The 14,989-nt window shown below is 46.5% G+C and overlaps 1 protein-coding gene across 18 annotated transcripts in view; it reads left to right on the plus strand.

Annotated features, from left to right (window-relative positions):
* The first annotated feature begins 29 nt into the window (after positions 1 to 29).
* The window catches only part of LOC119457844 (poly [ADP-ribose] polymerase tankyrase), a 126,234-nt gene continuing 111,274 nt past the window's right edge, over positions 30 to 14,989 (plus strand). For 11 of the 18 annotated variants that reach the window (XM_049670477.1, XM_049670479.1, XM_049670478.1 and 8 more), the window contains exons 1-6: positions 31 to 387; positions 1,945 to 2,058; positions 5,276 to 5,373; positions 6,428 to 6,724; positions 10,573 to 10,838; positions 14,113 to 14,235. In XM_049670477.1, coding sequence (XP_049526434.1) covers positions 1,978 to 2,058; positions 5,276 to 5,373; positions 6,428 to 6,724; positions 10,573 to 10,838; positions 14,113 to 14,235 — 865 coding nt within the window. In that variant the 5' untranslated portion in view covers positions 31 to 387; positions 1,945 to 1,977. Of the gene's footprint in view, positions 388 to 771; positions 1,035 to 1,944; positions 2,059 to 5,275; positions 5,374 to 6,427; positions 6,725 to 10,572; positions 10,839 to 14,112; positions 14,236 to 14,989 lie in introns of those variants that run through there. The other 7 variants (XM_049670489.1, XM_049670490.1, XM_049670491.1 and 4 more) reach the window with 3 other exon arrangements.

Raw genomic sequence — 14,989 nt, forward strand, 5'->3', positions numbered from 1 at the left:
ATGATTCCGACTCCTCCAGCCAATCAATGACTGCGAAGCCAGGTCCCATTTGTTTGGTGTTCCTTCTGTAGCGTGTGTGTGATATTTGGCGGTGAGCGTAAACCCTCATGAATGCCCGTGTAACGGGCCGACCGTTGAAATATTGTTTCGTCGATGACCATCGGCAACAAGCGCCGACGCCGTTACACGCCCTGGCGTGGCGCAAGCGACGCCTCGCGCGGTGAATGAGGAGAACCGGCTTCTCTCGCAAACATAGCCGCCACCGACCGCCGCTCTCCTAACATGGCCGACATGACGGATAACCGGGCAGCGCTCTGGGACACGGCAACACTGCCGGTCGGCCTCTGAAACGTCATTTCTCGACCGTCTACGCGTGGAAAGTGTGCGGTAAGTGGGCCTTTTCTGCGGCGACCCGCGGGCTTGCGCGGAGATTTCGGTGCCGGGAACGACACACCGGCGGCGAGTGATCGAAAGAAGGCAGCGCTGTCCCTAGTCGCGCCGTGCCGGTTCGGCCGCGCTGGACGAACATTTTTCGCGGGCGCGTTTCCTGGGACAGCAAACGCCGCGCCTGCGGGCTCGCGACAGCTACTCTCGCCACGAGCGTGGATCATGCAGGTGTGTGCGTGCGTTCGAATGCACAGTGGGGACGGGTGTTTGCGCGTAGACTCTCTCTGGTCGGGCAAAAAAAAAAATTATATAAAAAAATACTGGAAAGGCAAAAAGAAAAAAAAGGAGCGGCGGATGTCGAGCTAGTCGAACGCCGCCACTTCGCAAAGCGCGCCCAACGCTTAGGCTTAGCGGCAATGTTTGAAGCTTTTCGAAGGGTTTAGCTTTGAGGAGCGCCCGTGAGCAAGCTAGCAACTCGTCGCGCCGAACTGAAGCCTAAACAGCACGGCACTCGCGGTTCATGTGTGCATCTGCCGCGGGGCCCGACTTTTGTGTGTTCCGTTACGAACGTTGCCCTGTTGGCCGAGACCCCCCGCGATTCGGTGTGCAATGCCCGCGGAAGCGTCTCTTCTCGTCGTTTCCGAACAGTGGGTGATGTTCTATTGCAGCGTTCCTTTAAAACTGACGCGCGTCTCTCAAAGTTAACCGCTTTGGAAGGCGTTGTAGTGCGTACGCGGCGTGACTGCTTGCAAAGAGCGGGTCGTCCTTTTAGCTGCAGTCATTAACATTCTTCGCAGGCCCTCGGCGCCTTATTGGTCGTGTTGTAAATATGCTTTTCCTCTTCGCGGGGACCTCGAGCTGTAATCGGTTTGTAAACATCGTGATCAGCGACGCGCGTCTGCGGTTATGCTGGTGGCGCGATTCTCGGCAGCTCGTTTTGATGACGCCGAGGGTCCTGCGTGAGCGGTTACGAGCTCGCTAAAAAGTAGCACTGTTGCTTCTCCCCATCCCCCTTCTACCTTTTTTATTTGCGGCGTTGCAGCTTTGCTTCCGTCCTACACGTAATGAGCCGTCTGTGTGCTAGTGTGTGTAAACGATACGTCTGGACGCGCATTTGCGTCTGGTTGTTTAAAATTCCTGGGCTACACGGTAACAGAACGTAAATCGCGTTGGTAGCGCGATGGAACGGTACATGTAGCCCTCCCGGTTGCGGTCGTTCAGAGGAGGTCAAAGTTCATTTGAGGCGCACGCAAAATAAAATTAAAAAAAGTGAGAAGCTTTATCGAAGTTGTTGTAAGTCGGACTGGCATGTAGCCCTTACATAAAATAACTGCAAAATTGACGCACGCTCATTATTCATAAACTGCAAAATTGACTCGCACGAATTATTCCGAGGAATTTTTTATATTATGCGAGTTTTTTAGTGCCTGCACTGCAAGCATGCTCACTCAATGAAGCAGCCCAGAACATTTATTCAGACCGACCTCCCAGCTTTCTTATCGCAGTAAATGTATCGCTCTCTCTCAATGTATGCCTCTGTGCTGGTGTTTGTGACAGGGTGAAGTAATCGGCAACTGAAACGAAGACAGGATGGAGCCGGCTACAAACGGTTGTAAAGATGGCCCGACTCCACTTCTGGTGCAGAATCATTCTGAAGGAACACCACAGCAGGTCGGTCTCCCAATATCACCACCTCTTGCATGGCCCTTTAAAAAACCTAGGATACATGTTTAGATTAGCACCCCTGCGCTGCAGCATTGTACGCCAATTGGTGATCAGTAACCTCCGCCAACTACTTTTCCTTGTTAAATCCTTTCGCGATGCCTTGTACGTTAAATTGCTCATTGCCTTTAGTACTTTTCAATATTTACTTGGAAGTGACTTCTTTACTCATCCCAGATATGAAGCGAAGTGCATGCAGAAGTTTGTGGAGGTGGTTTAAATCTTGCTGTCAGCTTTCAAGAAAATTGACACTCGATTTGGTCTATGCCATTGTGTAGCCACAAATGACGAAAAACAACTGTGAAGTGAATTTTTATTTAAAATACCGTGAGGTGACACAGGGAAATCTATGATGGAGCATTAAAATGGCAACCCATGTCTTGGATCTATGTGTTCAAAGGAAGGTGATACAAACCAATACATGAGCACATGGTTACTTTGTCCACGTACATGGAAATGCTGCATTCAGCCATGACATTTAAACAGAAAAATTGATTTTTCATTTTCGTAGCATACCACTCGGTAAAAAAAAAACGACCTTAAAAGCAATTATGTCTCTGATCTGTCTTCATGTCTCAAGAGGATATACATTGTGGCTTCATGTTATGTACTCTTGGGAGCAAAAGTGCAGACACCAAAGCATGAGCGGAAAGTGTAATGTAAAAGCGTAAATGTAAAAGTGTAATGTAAAAGCGCTGCAGTGTAATGGTGAAATTGTGTGAGTACTTTGCATTGGTCGAACTTGTAAACGTAAGATGTACGACATACTCCATTTCGAAATGGTGTCGAATCTGAAAAAAAAAAAAAAAAAAAATTTTCACTGCATTTCTGGTCTTAGGCTTTTGGCCATGCCTGTACGTTGCCACCACTTTACAGCTGACCTTTGGAGAAAGTTCATTTGTGGCAGATATGTCACTGTGTGTCTTCTAATATTTGCTTGCGTTTTTTGTGCAACCACTCTGTTTATGTAACAAAATGTTTTGTTGGGATTGCAGGCATCTTAATTGTTACGTGTGTGACTGCTTGCGAATCTGTTTTGGAGAGATGACACAATAATTGTAAGTGCTGTGAAGTGGGATGATGTCGTAACATAAAACGTAGAAAACCCGGAATTTTATTCAACTTTGTCAGTTCTGAAAAATTCGTGAAAACAATGGTCATATGCTGTCGGGGAATTCACATTAATAAAGTAGGAGAAAATCCGGAAGAATTAGGGAAATTTCAAAGTGGGGGGCCAACATAGTAGACACCCTGATTAGGCGCAGAAACGTTGACTTAGCATTTTAAGTATCTTTCTGAGCTACACAAAGCTATGCACTGTGCATTTACTACTACACTGTTGTGTAGGTCTTCCTTGCTATATGATACCCACTTCATGTGTTACACATTGTTTTCTCTAGCCCCTAAATGCAGTTCTTTTTCTAAGGCTTTACTTGAATGAGTAACACATCTTTCAATTTGACGAATTAGTAGAAGTTGCTTTATGACCAGTATGCCATCTGTTGGTAGTTTTATCATTTTAATGCAGCTTTAATGTGTCTACTGGGTTCTGAATTTTGGGAGACATTTGTTTACGCGTGTTTATTGATTATGCAGTACATGCACTGTAAAAAATTCTTAAATACCATGTATCCGGTACATATTTTCTTTTTCTTATTTCCTTGAAGTGTGCATTAATGAGGTCTTCAAGTGTGCATTAATGAGTTATGCAAAATAATTTGTTGTGAACAGAATCCAGCAGGGCATTAGCTGTGTGTGTGTGTGTGTGTGCGTGTGTGTGTGTGTGGGCCAGTTCTGGTTGCTGGTTGAAAAATGTGTTGCAAGGAAAATGCCCCTTGCTGGCACATTTTGACATACTTTTGGCTGTACCTGTGGTTGTCGGGCTTCAAACCTAGAGAAACAACTTGCACTGCCATCATGTGGCTTATCTTTTTACGGCCTGCAATTGACAGGGTGCTTCGGCGTGTTTTGAAGTGGTCATGCAACTTAGTGGAAGAGGATGTTTTGCAATATCCATAGGCCAAGGCAGGTTCAATGGCTTACATGGTGGAATACTTGCCTTGCATGACTATGCTGCTGGGCTGTACAATGCTATTGTAGTGGCGTAGTTTCACACAGAACACAGGGCTTATGTTGTTCAAAAAGGGATTGGCTAGCTAAAGCTAATTAGCTGATGATAGCTAGTTACATTGAGTGTGTAGTGCACTTGTTCAGAGTGGCTGGTTAGCTTAAGCTAGTTATTTAATGATGTGTAGCTATACTCGCCAGTTTGATACTTAACAGGTAGTGCGGTAATAGAAGTCTCACTTTGCATGGTTCTACTGAATAACTGCTTTGTATTGCTACATGAATGAACCAGTTACAATGCTTGCCAATGTAGTTGACAGCTCTAGCAAGGGCCAGCTTGTCACCTTCTTTGTTGGAGCAACCGTGTGCATAGTTCAAGAGGCACATGTAGCAATATATTGTAACTACAGCTTGTGGATGTAAATGTTACGTCAGATTACATATTATTTATTCACCTGTCTGCTTACGCGCTGTACTATGTCTCTGTCGCGAGCGTAATCTATACGCTGTGGCCGCTGGCCGCTGAAACGTGGCACTCTGCTCTTTCGGTAGTAAATACGATTGTATCTGCCATGTCTTCCACGTAGTAATTGCATCATATTTTGAGACATAAAAGTACGAGACTTAACGCGACATCCATTTGCATGACGCATACTTTCATATGTGGTGCACTATATTTTGGTCACATTTGCAAGCAGTGAGACAAATTAGCCTTTGTAGCTTTGCATGCCATGTGTGAATTGGGCTACTATAGTGTGAACAGTGCAGTTGCATCTTTTGGAGAGAACTTGTGCGAGCTGCTAATATTTGCTGCAAGTTTGCGACTACTGTACCAGCTGCAGTGGCTAGGTGACAATGGTGTTCTGCTGCAGAGATCAAGGTCGCGGGTTTGATTCCGTGCTGCAGCTGCCAAGTTCCGATGGGGGCGGAATGCGAAAAGGGTCGCTTAGTTAGATTCAGGCGGTTGAAATTAATCCAGAGCCCTCCCCCACTATGGCGTGTTTCATAGTTCATGCGTGGCTTTGAGATGTTAAACCCCACGATTTGATGTGATTTTTTACAACTGCCATTAAAAAAATATATATAACTTCATTTGCAGGAAAAGAAGTCACCTGAAAAGCATGGCACAAAGGCTGCGGTAAACCAGGATGCACCCGCCGTTGCTTCGAGAGCAGCTCGTCACGCTAATGCAAACAGGTCAGCTTCACCAAACATATAATTTCTGCTTTCTTTGCTGTCGGGTTTGCTGTCGACGGGGATTTGCATTTGAACTCCTTTTAGCATTATGTTTCGCTGCTATTTTGTCATTTTGGGCTGCCTTGTACTGAAATGGTCGCCTTCCCCCCCCCCCCCCTTTCCCCTTCCCTTAAAGTGAATCTCTTTTTCTTTCTTTTCTTTCTTTCTTTCTGTGTACATAAAGTAAGCAGCACAAAGTACTAGGATGTATCATGTGGCACTCCAATACATTCTACTTTTGCTGACTATAGCTTATGTCGGACACCTTAGTCTAAACACCCAGTGAAGGTTCAGTGATCATATTACTCTTAAATGCCTGTTGTGTTTTGCATTAACAATGTTTGAGCAACACTTCAAATGGGCGATCCTGAAGCCAACAAAATGCCCTTGTGGCACAGTACGCAAAAGCGTCTACAACTTCTAATTATTGTAGGTGTAATGTTGCAGGCAATAGCCAATATATAGTCCAACTAACATAAAAAAGGAACACCTGATCCACAGGAGTTTTTTGCGCTAATTGGAAGTCCCACACCTTGAAATTTAAGGGGGAAAAATGCTGGTGAACCTCAGTGTGACCTAAATAAATTGCTATAATACTTTTCCTGAGGACCATTCTTTGTTACATGAGGTACAGTATGTGCCGTGACGCGGAAGGGGTCGCATGGAAGCAGAACAAGCAACTACATTTCGTGAGGTAGAAGAGCAAGGCGTGCTGCTTTCAGTGTCCGCATGGTGTCGCTCACGGTCTGTGGGTATAAAGGGATGTCAGGTTGAAGTTCAGTTCACATTGCATCTAGCAATGTAAATGTGCGACAGTGTCCAGCAGCACGCACATTCCACACTGCCTACCGTTGGTGCATGTAGGACTGTCCACTTGCTGTGCAACAGTACTTTCAGGTCAAGGTGCATTGTTCGAATACTCAGTGTGGGGGCAGCTTTTGTGCTCACCTGCTTTGATTCAGATATTCAAATAGCCCCCTCCACCCTTCCTCTCTCTAATTTCTTTCCCATGCAGCAAAGCATCCTCAAAAAGCGGCACGGCATCTGCTGCAGCATCTGCGGGAAACAAGGCTGCATCGGCTGCGGCACCGGCTGCTGTGGGAAACTCCGAGGCCACCACGCCTTCAGCAGGAAGTCGCCGAACCTCGCGCAACTGCGCCCCTGGTCCCACCAGCGGTGCCTCCGCCACCGCCGGGCGGGCGCCAGCGAAGCCACCGCCTCGCGAAACCTCTGGCAGGCGAGGGGCTTCAGCCACAGCCGCTGCTCCCAGCACAGTGGAGAGTGCAGCACCCACCAGCAGCTCTCCGCCAGCGTGAGTAACGTTTGCCATTTGCCACATGGCTCGGCCATGGCGAGCCCACACTGTAAGACATGCGGGCTGCCCACCATTCTTCTTCGTTACAATTATAGCACGCAATGAAGAGAGCGTACTTGCACATAAAATATGTATTACAAATGCACTTTTACACATTTGTTATATGCTTATTTGGTCAATTCAAATATATGCCACTTTGTGATCACATGGGGCAGCTCCTGCATTAGTACAGTGGAGTGTCGTTATATCAGAGTCGCATGTTCATTACATTCTATCAGCGATAAACATTCTCGGTTTTTACCTGTCATGGTGGCTCAGTAGCAATGGCAGGGTGCGTACAGGTCCTTGAAACCCTTGAAATTGAAAAGTGCGTTTTCAAGGCCCTTGAAAGTCCTGGAATTTTTTCCCTTCCTTGAAAAATCCTTGGAATTTCGTGAGCAATGCACTCTGATATCGACATTGCGACTTCCTTTCTGTGGTAGGTCGGCGTCAATCTGACAAACTCCCCATTTCAGAAACAATACGCTGGCGCGAGCACACATAGTTCCGTTTTGCAGAACTGCGCGGAAAACATAAAAGGCTTCACCGCGTCAAACTGCGAACGGAGCGAGAGACCCATGTCACGGCTTTGGTGCTGGTGCGGCTGGCAGTGTTTACGCTGCTTTCCTCACCCTATTGTTCATGTCACTCCTCGCCGGTCGACACGGTGTACATATCTTACAATGTGCCAGTCGATCTCCCTTGTCCCACTTTCACTCTTGCGCGCGAGGTGAATCTAAAGAGAGCTATAGTGGAGCAACTTTACCACTGATGCTCAGTGCCTTTGGGTGGAGGTTCAATAATATAAGTGCAATAACATTACCGTATTTTCCTGTCTATAAGTCTCACCTTTGTATATGGCGCACCCCCCTCAAAATGGCAGTTGTTCCGGAAAAAAAAAAAAGAATACATATAAGTCGCACTGGTGTATAAGGTGCACCTGTTCTTTCGGTAAGCGATCTTAAAAAGTTAGTGACGTTTCGGTGTGTGAACGCGGGTCACGTGCAAGCGTACGGGTGCCGTATATTTCTACTCCAGGCGCATTTCTGCTGTCGTGGTTGTCGCGATGTTCCGCATAAATTCCAAGGGCGATAACATCGTCCCCGCGCGTCGTATGCTGTATGTGCGAGTGAAAGCGTGCGACGGTAAGCCGAATCGTGCACAAGGGACAAAGGTGGGAAGGCAGCCCGGGAGGCAGGGGGGGGGGGGGGTGCCTGTACTCTCGTAGCAACTGTGTAGTTTGCACAGCGGTGCGCGCCGTATCTTGACAGCGATCTGCAGATGCAACGACTTTGGGGCGATCGACTCGCGGTTGGCCTACGGCCGCTTGCATTGCTGCTCTATCCTTCTCTCACGGCGCTCGGGAACTTGATCACGAGAACCCGGCACCTTAAAAGCGCGCACAGAACCCGTAGCAATTACGTCAACCAGCGTGCGTAGTGGCCATAACATCGGATCCGATTTTGACGGCAGTTTTTTTTTTTCGGAAAAAAGAAAAAACGTACATAGGTCGCACCATTCTACAAGATGCACCAACGAAAAATTAAGAAAAACCGCGTTTTATACACTGGAAAATATGGTATGCTGAATGTTTTGGAAATGTTTAATGAACCAACCCAGCTAATACTGCAAAAGCCTGAGCAGCTGTTGTGACTGTTCATTGTGTTAACTTTTAATATTGCGGACTTGAGAAATGATCAAAACAAGACATGTTTTAAAAGATTGCAATATACAACTATTTGTTATATTCTCCTGAGCCCCAGAGTGAATTTAGGTTCCCAGATTTTTGTTAAACCTTCAGAAATGCGTTTTTGGGGTGCTTAGGTGAAAAGTGTTACGCAGTTTTGCTGTTAGATGCGTTGTTTGAACTTAACACGATGTCCAATATATTGGACATTGGGCCTCTAGGGGTCATTTTTTCGTCACGGAATGGCGCAGTTGAGGCCAGTGGCTGCAGCAATCTGATTTTTTTCTGGCTACTACGGATATGAAAGTACAAACCAACACTGTGAAACATGATCCAAGCTTATAAATCCCTTTGATTAGAAGGAGTGGGCTTTGTGAAAGCATCATCACTCCTGTGTGATGCAGTAGAAAAGTTTTCATGCTGCAATCTTCCATTCTGCAGCAAGCAGCATTCGGAGCATCGGCAAGTCGTGGCAAATGACCGATTGTTTTTGATTGGACTTGAAGAGGAGGGAGAGGGGGGGGCGGGGTTGCCCGCTTTCTGGGTGGCTGCCAGTGTTCACTCAGCTGTTTCATCGTTCACACGGGGCCTGCTATCTAGAAAAAAAAATTGTGTATCCTCAATTCCAGAAGCAGGTGATTGCAGCCAAATAACCCTTATTTGCTAAGTAGCACCAAGAGACTACATGTGCGTACTGTCATATTTTTGTTGTCATTGAGACCCAATGTCCAATATATTGGACATTGTAAAACACACAATGCAGTCGCAAAAACTACCGCATTCATAGCTCAAATAAGCGTTTCTCTGTGCTGCTTGAGTTCTTATGAACACAAACCAAGGCCTCAATATGCTTTATCACATGCGAAAAAACATACATTCACTTGCTTCCTAGGCGGCAGCCGTTTAAGGCGCTCGTGGTCAGTCCCGCCATTTTCAACTCTCCTCGAAAGGCGGGAAACAAATCGATTTCGACCGTAGTCAATAGATGGCAGCACGGGTCTTAGTAGCAGCCGTACACACGCTGTCTTTGAGGAAAAATCGGTTTCGATGGCCGTGGCGCGCTGTGTTTTGTTGTCCAGTATATTGGACAAATCTTCCATTGGTGGGCCTTAGGAGGATGTAATGGATGTATTGCAAGACTACACTGAATGGCTTGGAAATGTTCGGTAAACTTGCCCAGTTAATACTGGAGAAGTCCGAGTAGCTGTTGGGAGCATTCATTGTTGTGAACTTGCAAAGTGATCAAGGCTAGACATTATTAACATCATTGGGATACATACTTATTTCTTTTTATTTTAGGGCAATAACCCTATGCTGAATGTTTTGAATATTTTTGGTGAACTTTACCCAGCCTATACTGGAGAAATCTCAGCCGCTGTTGTAAGCGTTCATTTTGTGTTGTGATCTTGAGAAGTTATTAAGGCTAAACATTTTTTTTTTGTAATTGTGTAATTTTTGTAATTGTAATTTGTTGTAAGTGCAATAAAACTAGCCATTTTTGGAAATGTTAGAGTAAAGAAATTCTACTATGGATGCGGCTTTGAGACCTTGAAGAACCTGTGACAGGTCCTGGAAAGTCCTGGAGTATCCTTGAAATTTTTGCCTTGAATACCTGTACGGACCCTGCAATGGTGTTCTGCTGCCGAGCACAAGGTTGTGGGTTCGATTCCGGCCGTGGCGGCCGCGTTTTGATATGGACTAAATGCGAAAATGCTCGTGTGCTTAGATTTAAGTGCACCTTAAACCAAAATCCAGGTTGCCAAATTCGGAGTCCTGCACTACAACGTCTCAGCTCCAGAGTTGTTTCGGGACGTTCACATTCCATGAATCAATCATTTTTTGGTTAACTTTGCTCGTCGTATCAAGGGTTGACTCAAGCAAAGCTTGACAGTAAAGTGTCATGGTATGTAGTTTTATTTTACTTTCTGTGCTGTTTTAAAGTGTGCAGTACTTCGATTTAGGTGCGCCTTAGAGAACTCCATGGGGTCAAAATTAATTCGGAGCTCCCGGCTACAGCATGCCTCGTAGGCAGATCGTGGTGTTGGCGAGTGCAACCCCTGAATCCATATACCCTATATATATATATATGTATTTTTTTTATCTTGCCTCTTCACCGCAGGGCGACAAAGGAAGCTGACACCACGCCGCCACCTCGGAGAGCCCGCAAACGCGAAAGTCCGCGGTCGCCAGGCTCCTCGTCCGACACGGGGGGCGGTGGGTCGGGGCGGGCGAGCAAGCGTATGCGGCTGCAGTACCAGCCCTTCCAGTCGCCGGGAGTGCTGCCTACAATTGTGCTGCGCACCAGCTCTCCTAAGGCGCCCCAGCAGGAGGACAAGGTTGTGGTTTTCCAGAAGGGAGAGTTCCTGGCCGTGCGCAACGAGACCGGTGAGTGGGAGGAAGCAGCAGCAGGGGCTGTGTGATGTCCTCGATCCTCTGAATTGTGCAAAAACGTACCTGAAATGTACAAAAACAGACAATGACGCAAGTGCACACTTGCAGCTGGTTGCAAGTGTGCACCTATGACCTCTCTCTTCAAGTTGCGGTGTTGCCAAAACGGCTGGCAAGGGGGCCTGACCCATTGTGCTGTTTCGAGATATACACCCCCGTAATTTAATAATTATTCACCACTTATGTGCCTTAGATGAGCTGGGTTTGTCAGTGCATTTCTGATAAAGAGAGCCGGGGACGAGCTGGGTTCAACTACGCATTTCTGGTAGAGGTGGGTGAATATAAACTTTTTCAAATACAAATAGTAAGCACCAAATATTGAATAGTCAAATGCAGTGCGTATATTTACACCAGGAATATTTATTTCAGTATAATTATGTACCATGGTTGTACTGACAAATGAAAAAATGAAAGCTAATTATCACAGACACTTAAGGTCAGTTTTATCCACGTAAGCCAAATAAACGGTTGTTGATAAATGAGATTAGAAGTTCTTGCAAGTGATAAAAGTTGCTGAAGGGCAATGTGTGCGGTAAACACAGGGAGAGAAGGGCCCGTTGCAAGGAAACACTCTGGTCATCGCGTAAAAGATAAAACAGCTACATGACTAGACTTAAGAAGCACTAAATGACAGACCCTAAGCAAAAATCACCTGTTTTCATGTCGGCTTCGGCCGCGAAACCGAAACAAAGCTTGCATTACCCATTTCGTTTCTGCGTTGCTTCAAAAAACAACGGATTGCAAATAATTTGCGATACGTTGTTTAGCAGATGGAAAACAGTAACCAGACTTGAACAGTTGTTTATTGCGAAATATTTGGTTAGTTTTGATATTCGAAAATACCGAATGGTTTGTATTCGAAAGATCGAATATTCGGCCGCCCCTAGTTTCTGGTAAAAATGGCCAAGGATTAGCTTAGCTTGTCAGCGGTATTTTATTACAAAGTTCCGGGTCATTCTTCAATTTCTCTGCTTTAAAAATTACTCTAATGTGCCACAGCGGCCAGTTAGAGTTTGTGGGGGCAAATGGTGCTTGTTAGAGTGGTACTTGTAAAACATTGTGTGATCTCTTTATAGCTGCAATAAGCAATTAGAGGTCACGCCTCGGTATATTGAATTAACAGATATAATGAAGTAAGTCTGTGATGTTCCTCACTGATGTCAGTGTGCAAAATGTGCTTATAACGAATGTCGAACCTAAGGAATATAGTTCATTGCTGGATGCGACTTTTTTGTCACGAGGTTTGACTGTAGCTAGTACTTGCACTGCTTGCACTTGTCTGATGCCTCTTTTGTGTCATATGTCTTCAAAAAGGGGGGACAAAAAAACTGAAAAGGCTTAAGAAACAGATGCAAAGGTGTGTATCGAAACATCAGGTGTAATTCACCAAGTGCACGCTAGATGGCGCCACCATTATCGCTTCAGAACAAACTGTCCATGGTCATTGCTCACATCTCCAGTCATTGTCATCATTTTAATAGTTATATATTTTGCGCGTTACAGCGACTGATTTTAGGCCAGTTTACAGCCATTCAACATCCACCATTCACAGTACATTCGTCTATTTCATAAACAATTCATTGGAAACTCATCACCATGTGTATGGCGCTCTTTGGCCATATCTGGCCCTTGGGCCATAAAACCCCATACAGTGAAATCTCGATGATACGAATCTCACGGGGTCACGGAAAATATTCGTATTAGCCGAAATTCGTATCATCGAAACACAATTAAAACTAGCTAAATCAAAGAGTCGGAGGTGAACTCACTCACGTACGCGCACGTAAAAAGCATTTAGAGTATACATCACTTATAACGTAACTGTTTATAGCGCAGAACTGGCTACAACGCGGCCTTTTCCCGACTCCCGTTTACCCTCCCATAGAACTCCATGTATACGCATACCGCTTACAGTGCAGCCGCGTGAGACGAAATACCGGTTATAATGCGGCTTCCGCTGGAAAATCTCGCCGACAAGGGCGGTAGCAAGCACGCTTCTCAACGAGGTGCGCCCACCGACGGGAGAGGAGATCAACGAAGGCGATGCGGAGGAGGAGCATGAGACGTGGAGCATGAGTCCAAGGGCGAAAAAATCGTCACCGCGCGCTTTATGTGCGAGTGAAAGCGCGCCTTACGCGCGGGGGACGCGCGCCTTCACGCACGGAGAGCGAACGCACAGCGGAGAGCAAACGCGACTGCGACTTCCGTCACGGCCGGGCGCGCCAGTCAAGCCCGGCCCTGCTTCCGTCGTGCGAAAGCCCGGGGGGTATGGGAGGGAGGGAGGGAGGGGAGGCGACGCTGTGCTGCGGGGCACCAAATGCATATCTTGCAACCGGGCGCAAGGGTAACTGGCGACGCAATCTCCCACCGAAAGGAGCAAAGCGGGAAGGCAACGCAGAGGGGAGGGAAGGAACTCTTCGCGCCCACTCGCGGCCTCCGCGCTGTCCGGCGCCGCATCAGTGCCTCCGCACCAAAAGAGAAAGGGAGAAAGGACGTGACTGCGCGCTGTTCTTTTTCGCGGCCGTCGGTGGGGCGGCGTTTATTCGTATCAACCGACGCGGGTTGAAAATCGATTCATAACAACCGTTCTAGCATGTTGCAAAGTAATGAGGCTCAGCCGGGACCACAGAAAAATTCGTATCATCCGGAAATTCGTATTAGCCGTGATCGTATCATCGAGATTCCACTGTACATCATCAATGCCGTGCCATAGCAAACACAAGAGGCTTCACGAAGAGTGAGAGCATGTTTAAGTCGGCAGTAGAACCTATTGCAAGGGCTTTATGTCACAGTTTTGTTGCAAAGAAGTTTTTTTACTTAAAAAAAATGCTTAGTACTAACTCTGAAACTTCTGTGGGGGGCGAAAAGCAGGGCTTCACTTTCTCCTTACCCGCCGCAGTGGCTTTGCGGCTGTGGTGTTGCGCTGCTAAGCACGAGGTCGCGGGATCAAATCCCGGCCATGGTGGCTTCATTTCGATGGGGGCAAAATGCAAAAACGCCTATGTCCCACGCAGTGGGTGCACGTAAAGACTCCCTGGTGGTCAAACTTAATCCAGAGTCCTCCCTCACTACGGCGTGCGTTATAATCAAATCGTGGTTTCGGCACATAAAACCTCGGAAGCCAATTCATCCGTCCACTTTCTCCTTGCCTGTGGTGTGCCTTCTACTGGTGATGATGACAGTATGGGAATGTGTTGTTGCTCTCTTGTAGGGAGCTTCTACGTGTGCCGCACTGCACAGAACGTCTACAAGAGCAGCAAGCGCTTCAAGATCCAGTGGCTGAACAATGACAGCGAGCCAGATATTTACGCTCCTGACTTTTACGATAACACGGGTGAGTCGCTCTTGTCTTTCTTCATCTTAGAATGTCCCAAGGAACCAAAAGATTGCAAGGCACCACACCGTAGCTGTCTGGGTTTCTAAGTCCATACATTCTCTATGCGAGGGCAGCGGAAATGTACAGCATGTATCATATGTTTCTTATAGCTCAGATTTTAAGGGAAAAACTACCGGGAGCCTATGGCTCCGTTCGGCCTGTTCACTTTGGATTACCAAAAAAGAAAAGCAAACATTACCAATTACTAGGAGTGTGCGAATAGTATATTTCAAATTTGATATTGAATTGAATTAAGAAGTAAAAAAAAAAAGATCAAATCGAGTACTGTCAACGACCGATTTTCCGGAGGCTTGGTTTTTCGGACATGCCCGATAATTTAGACGATTTCGCAGCACCGCCATGTACCTCATAGTCGATGTATAAAAACGTCTGAAATTTATGACGCAAAAAATGTTCGCCATAATTGCTTCACTGATTTTGCTGACTTTTTTACGTGACCGCAGGTTCGAAATGGCATTAATCAAAGCCACCACCGCCTCCATTTTGATTATCTCGCCTCCTCGAACTGGCAGTGTCGCACGCAGATCCGCTGGCAGCCGTAGCCACCCCCGTGGCAAAGACTCGGCCTAGCTACTATGTTCGCTACCAAGCTTCTTTCTGTTAGGTGCCTTGTTTCTCATTGAAACAATTCGCCGCTGTTAGCAGTGGCGTCAACTCCACCTTTGGAATCCTCGCCAATGTCTTAGAAACT

Source organism: Dermacentor silvarum, chromosome 7 (genome assembly GCF_013339745.2).
Source record: "Dermacentor silvarum isolate Dsil-2018 chromosome 7, BIME_Dsil_1.4, whole genome shotgun sequence".
Lineage (NCBI taxonomy): Eukaryota > Metazoa > Arthropoda > Arachnida > Ixodida > Ixodidae > Dermacentor > Dermacentor silvarum.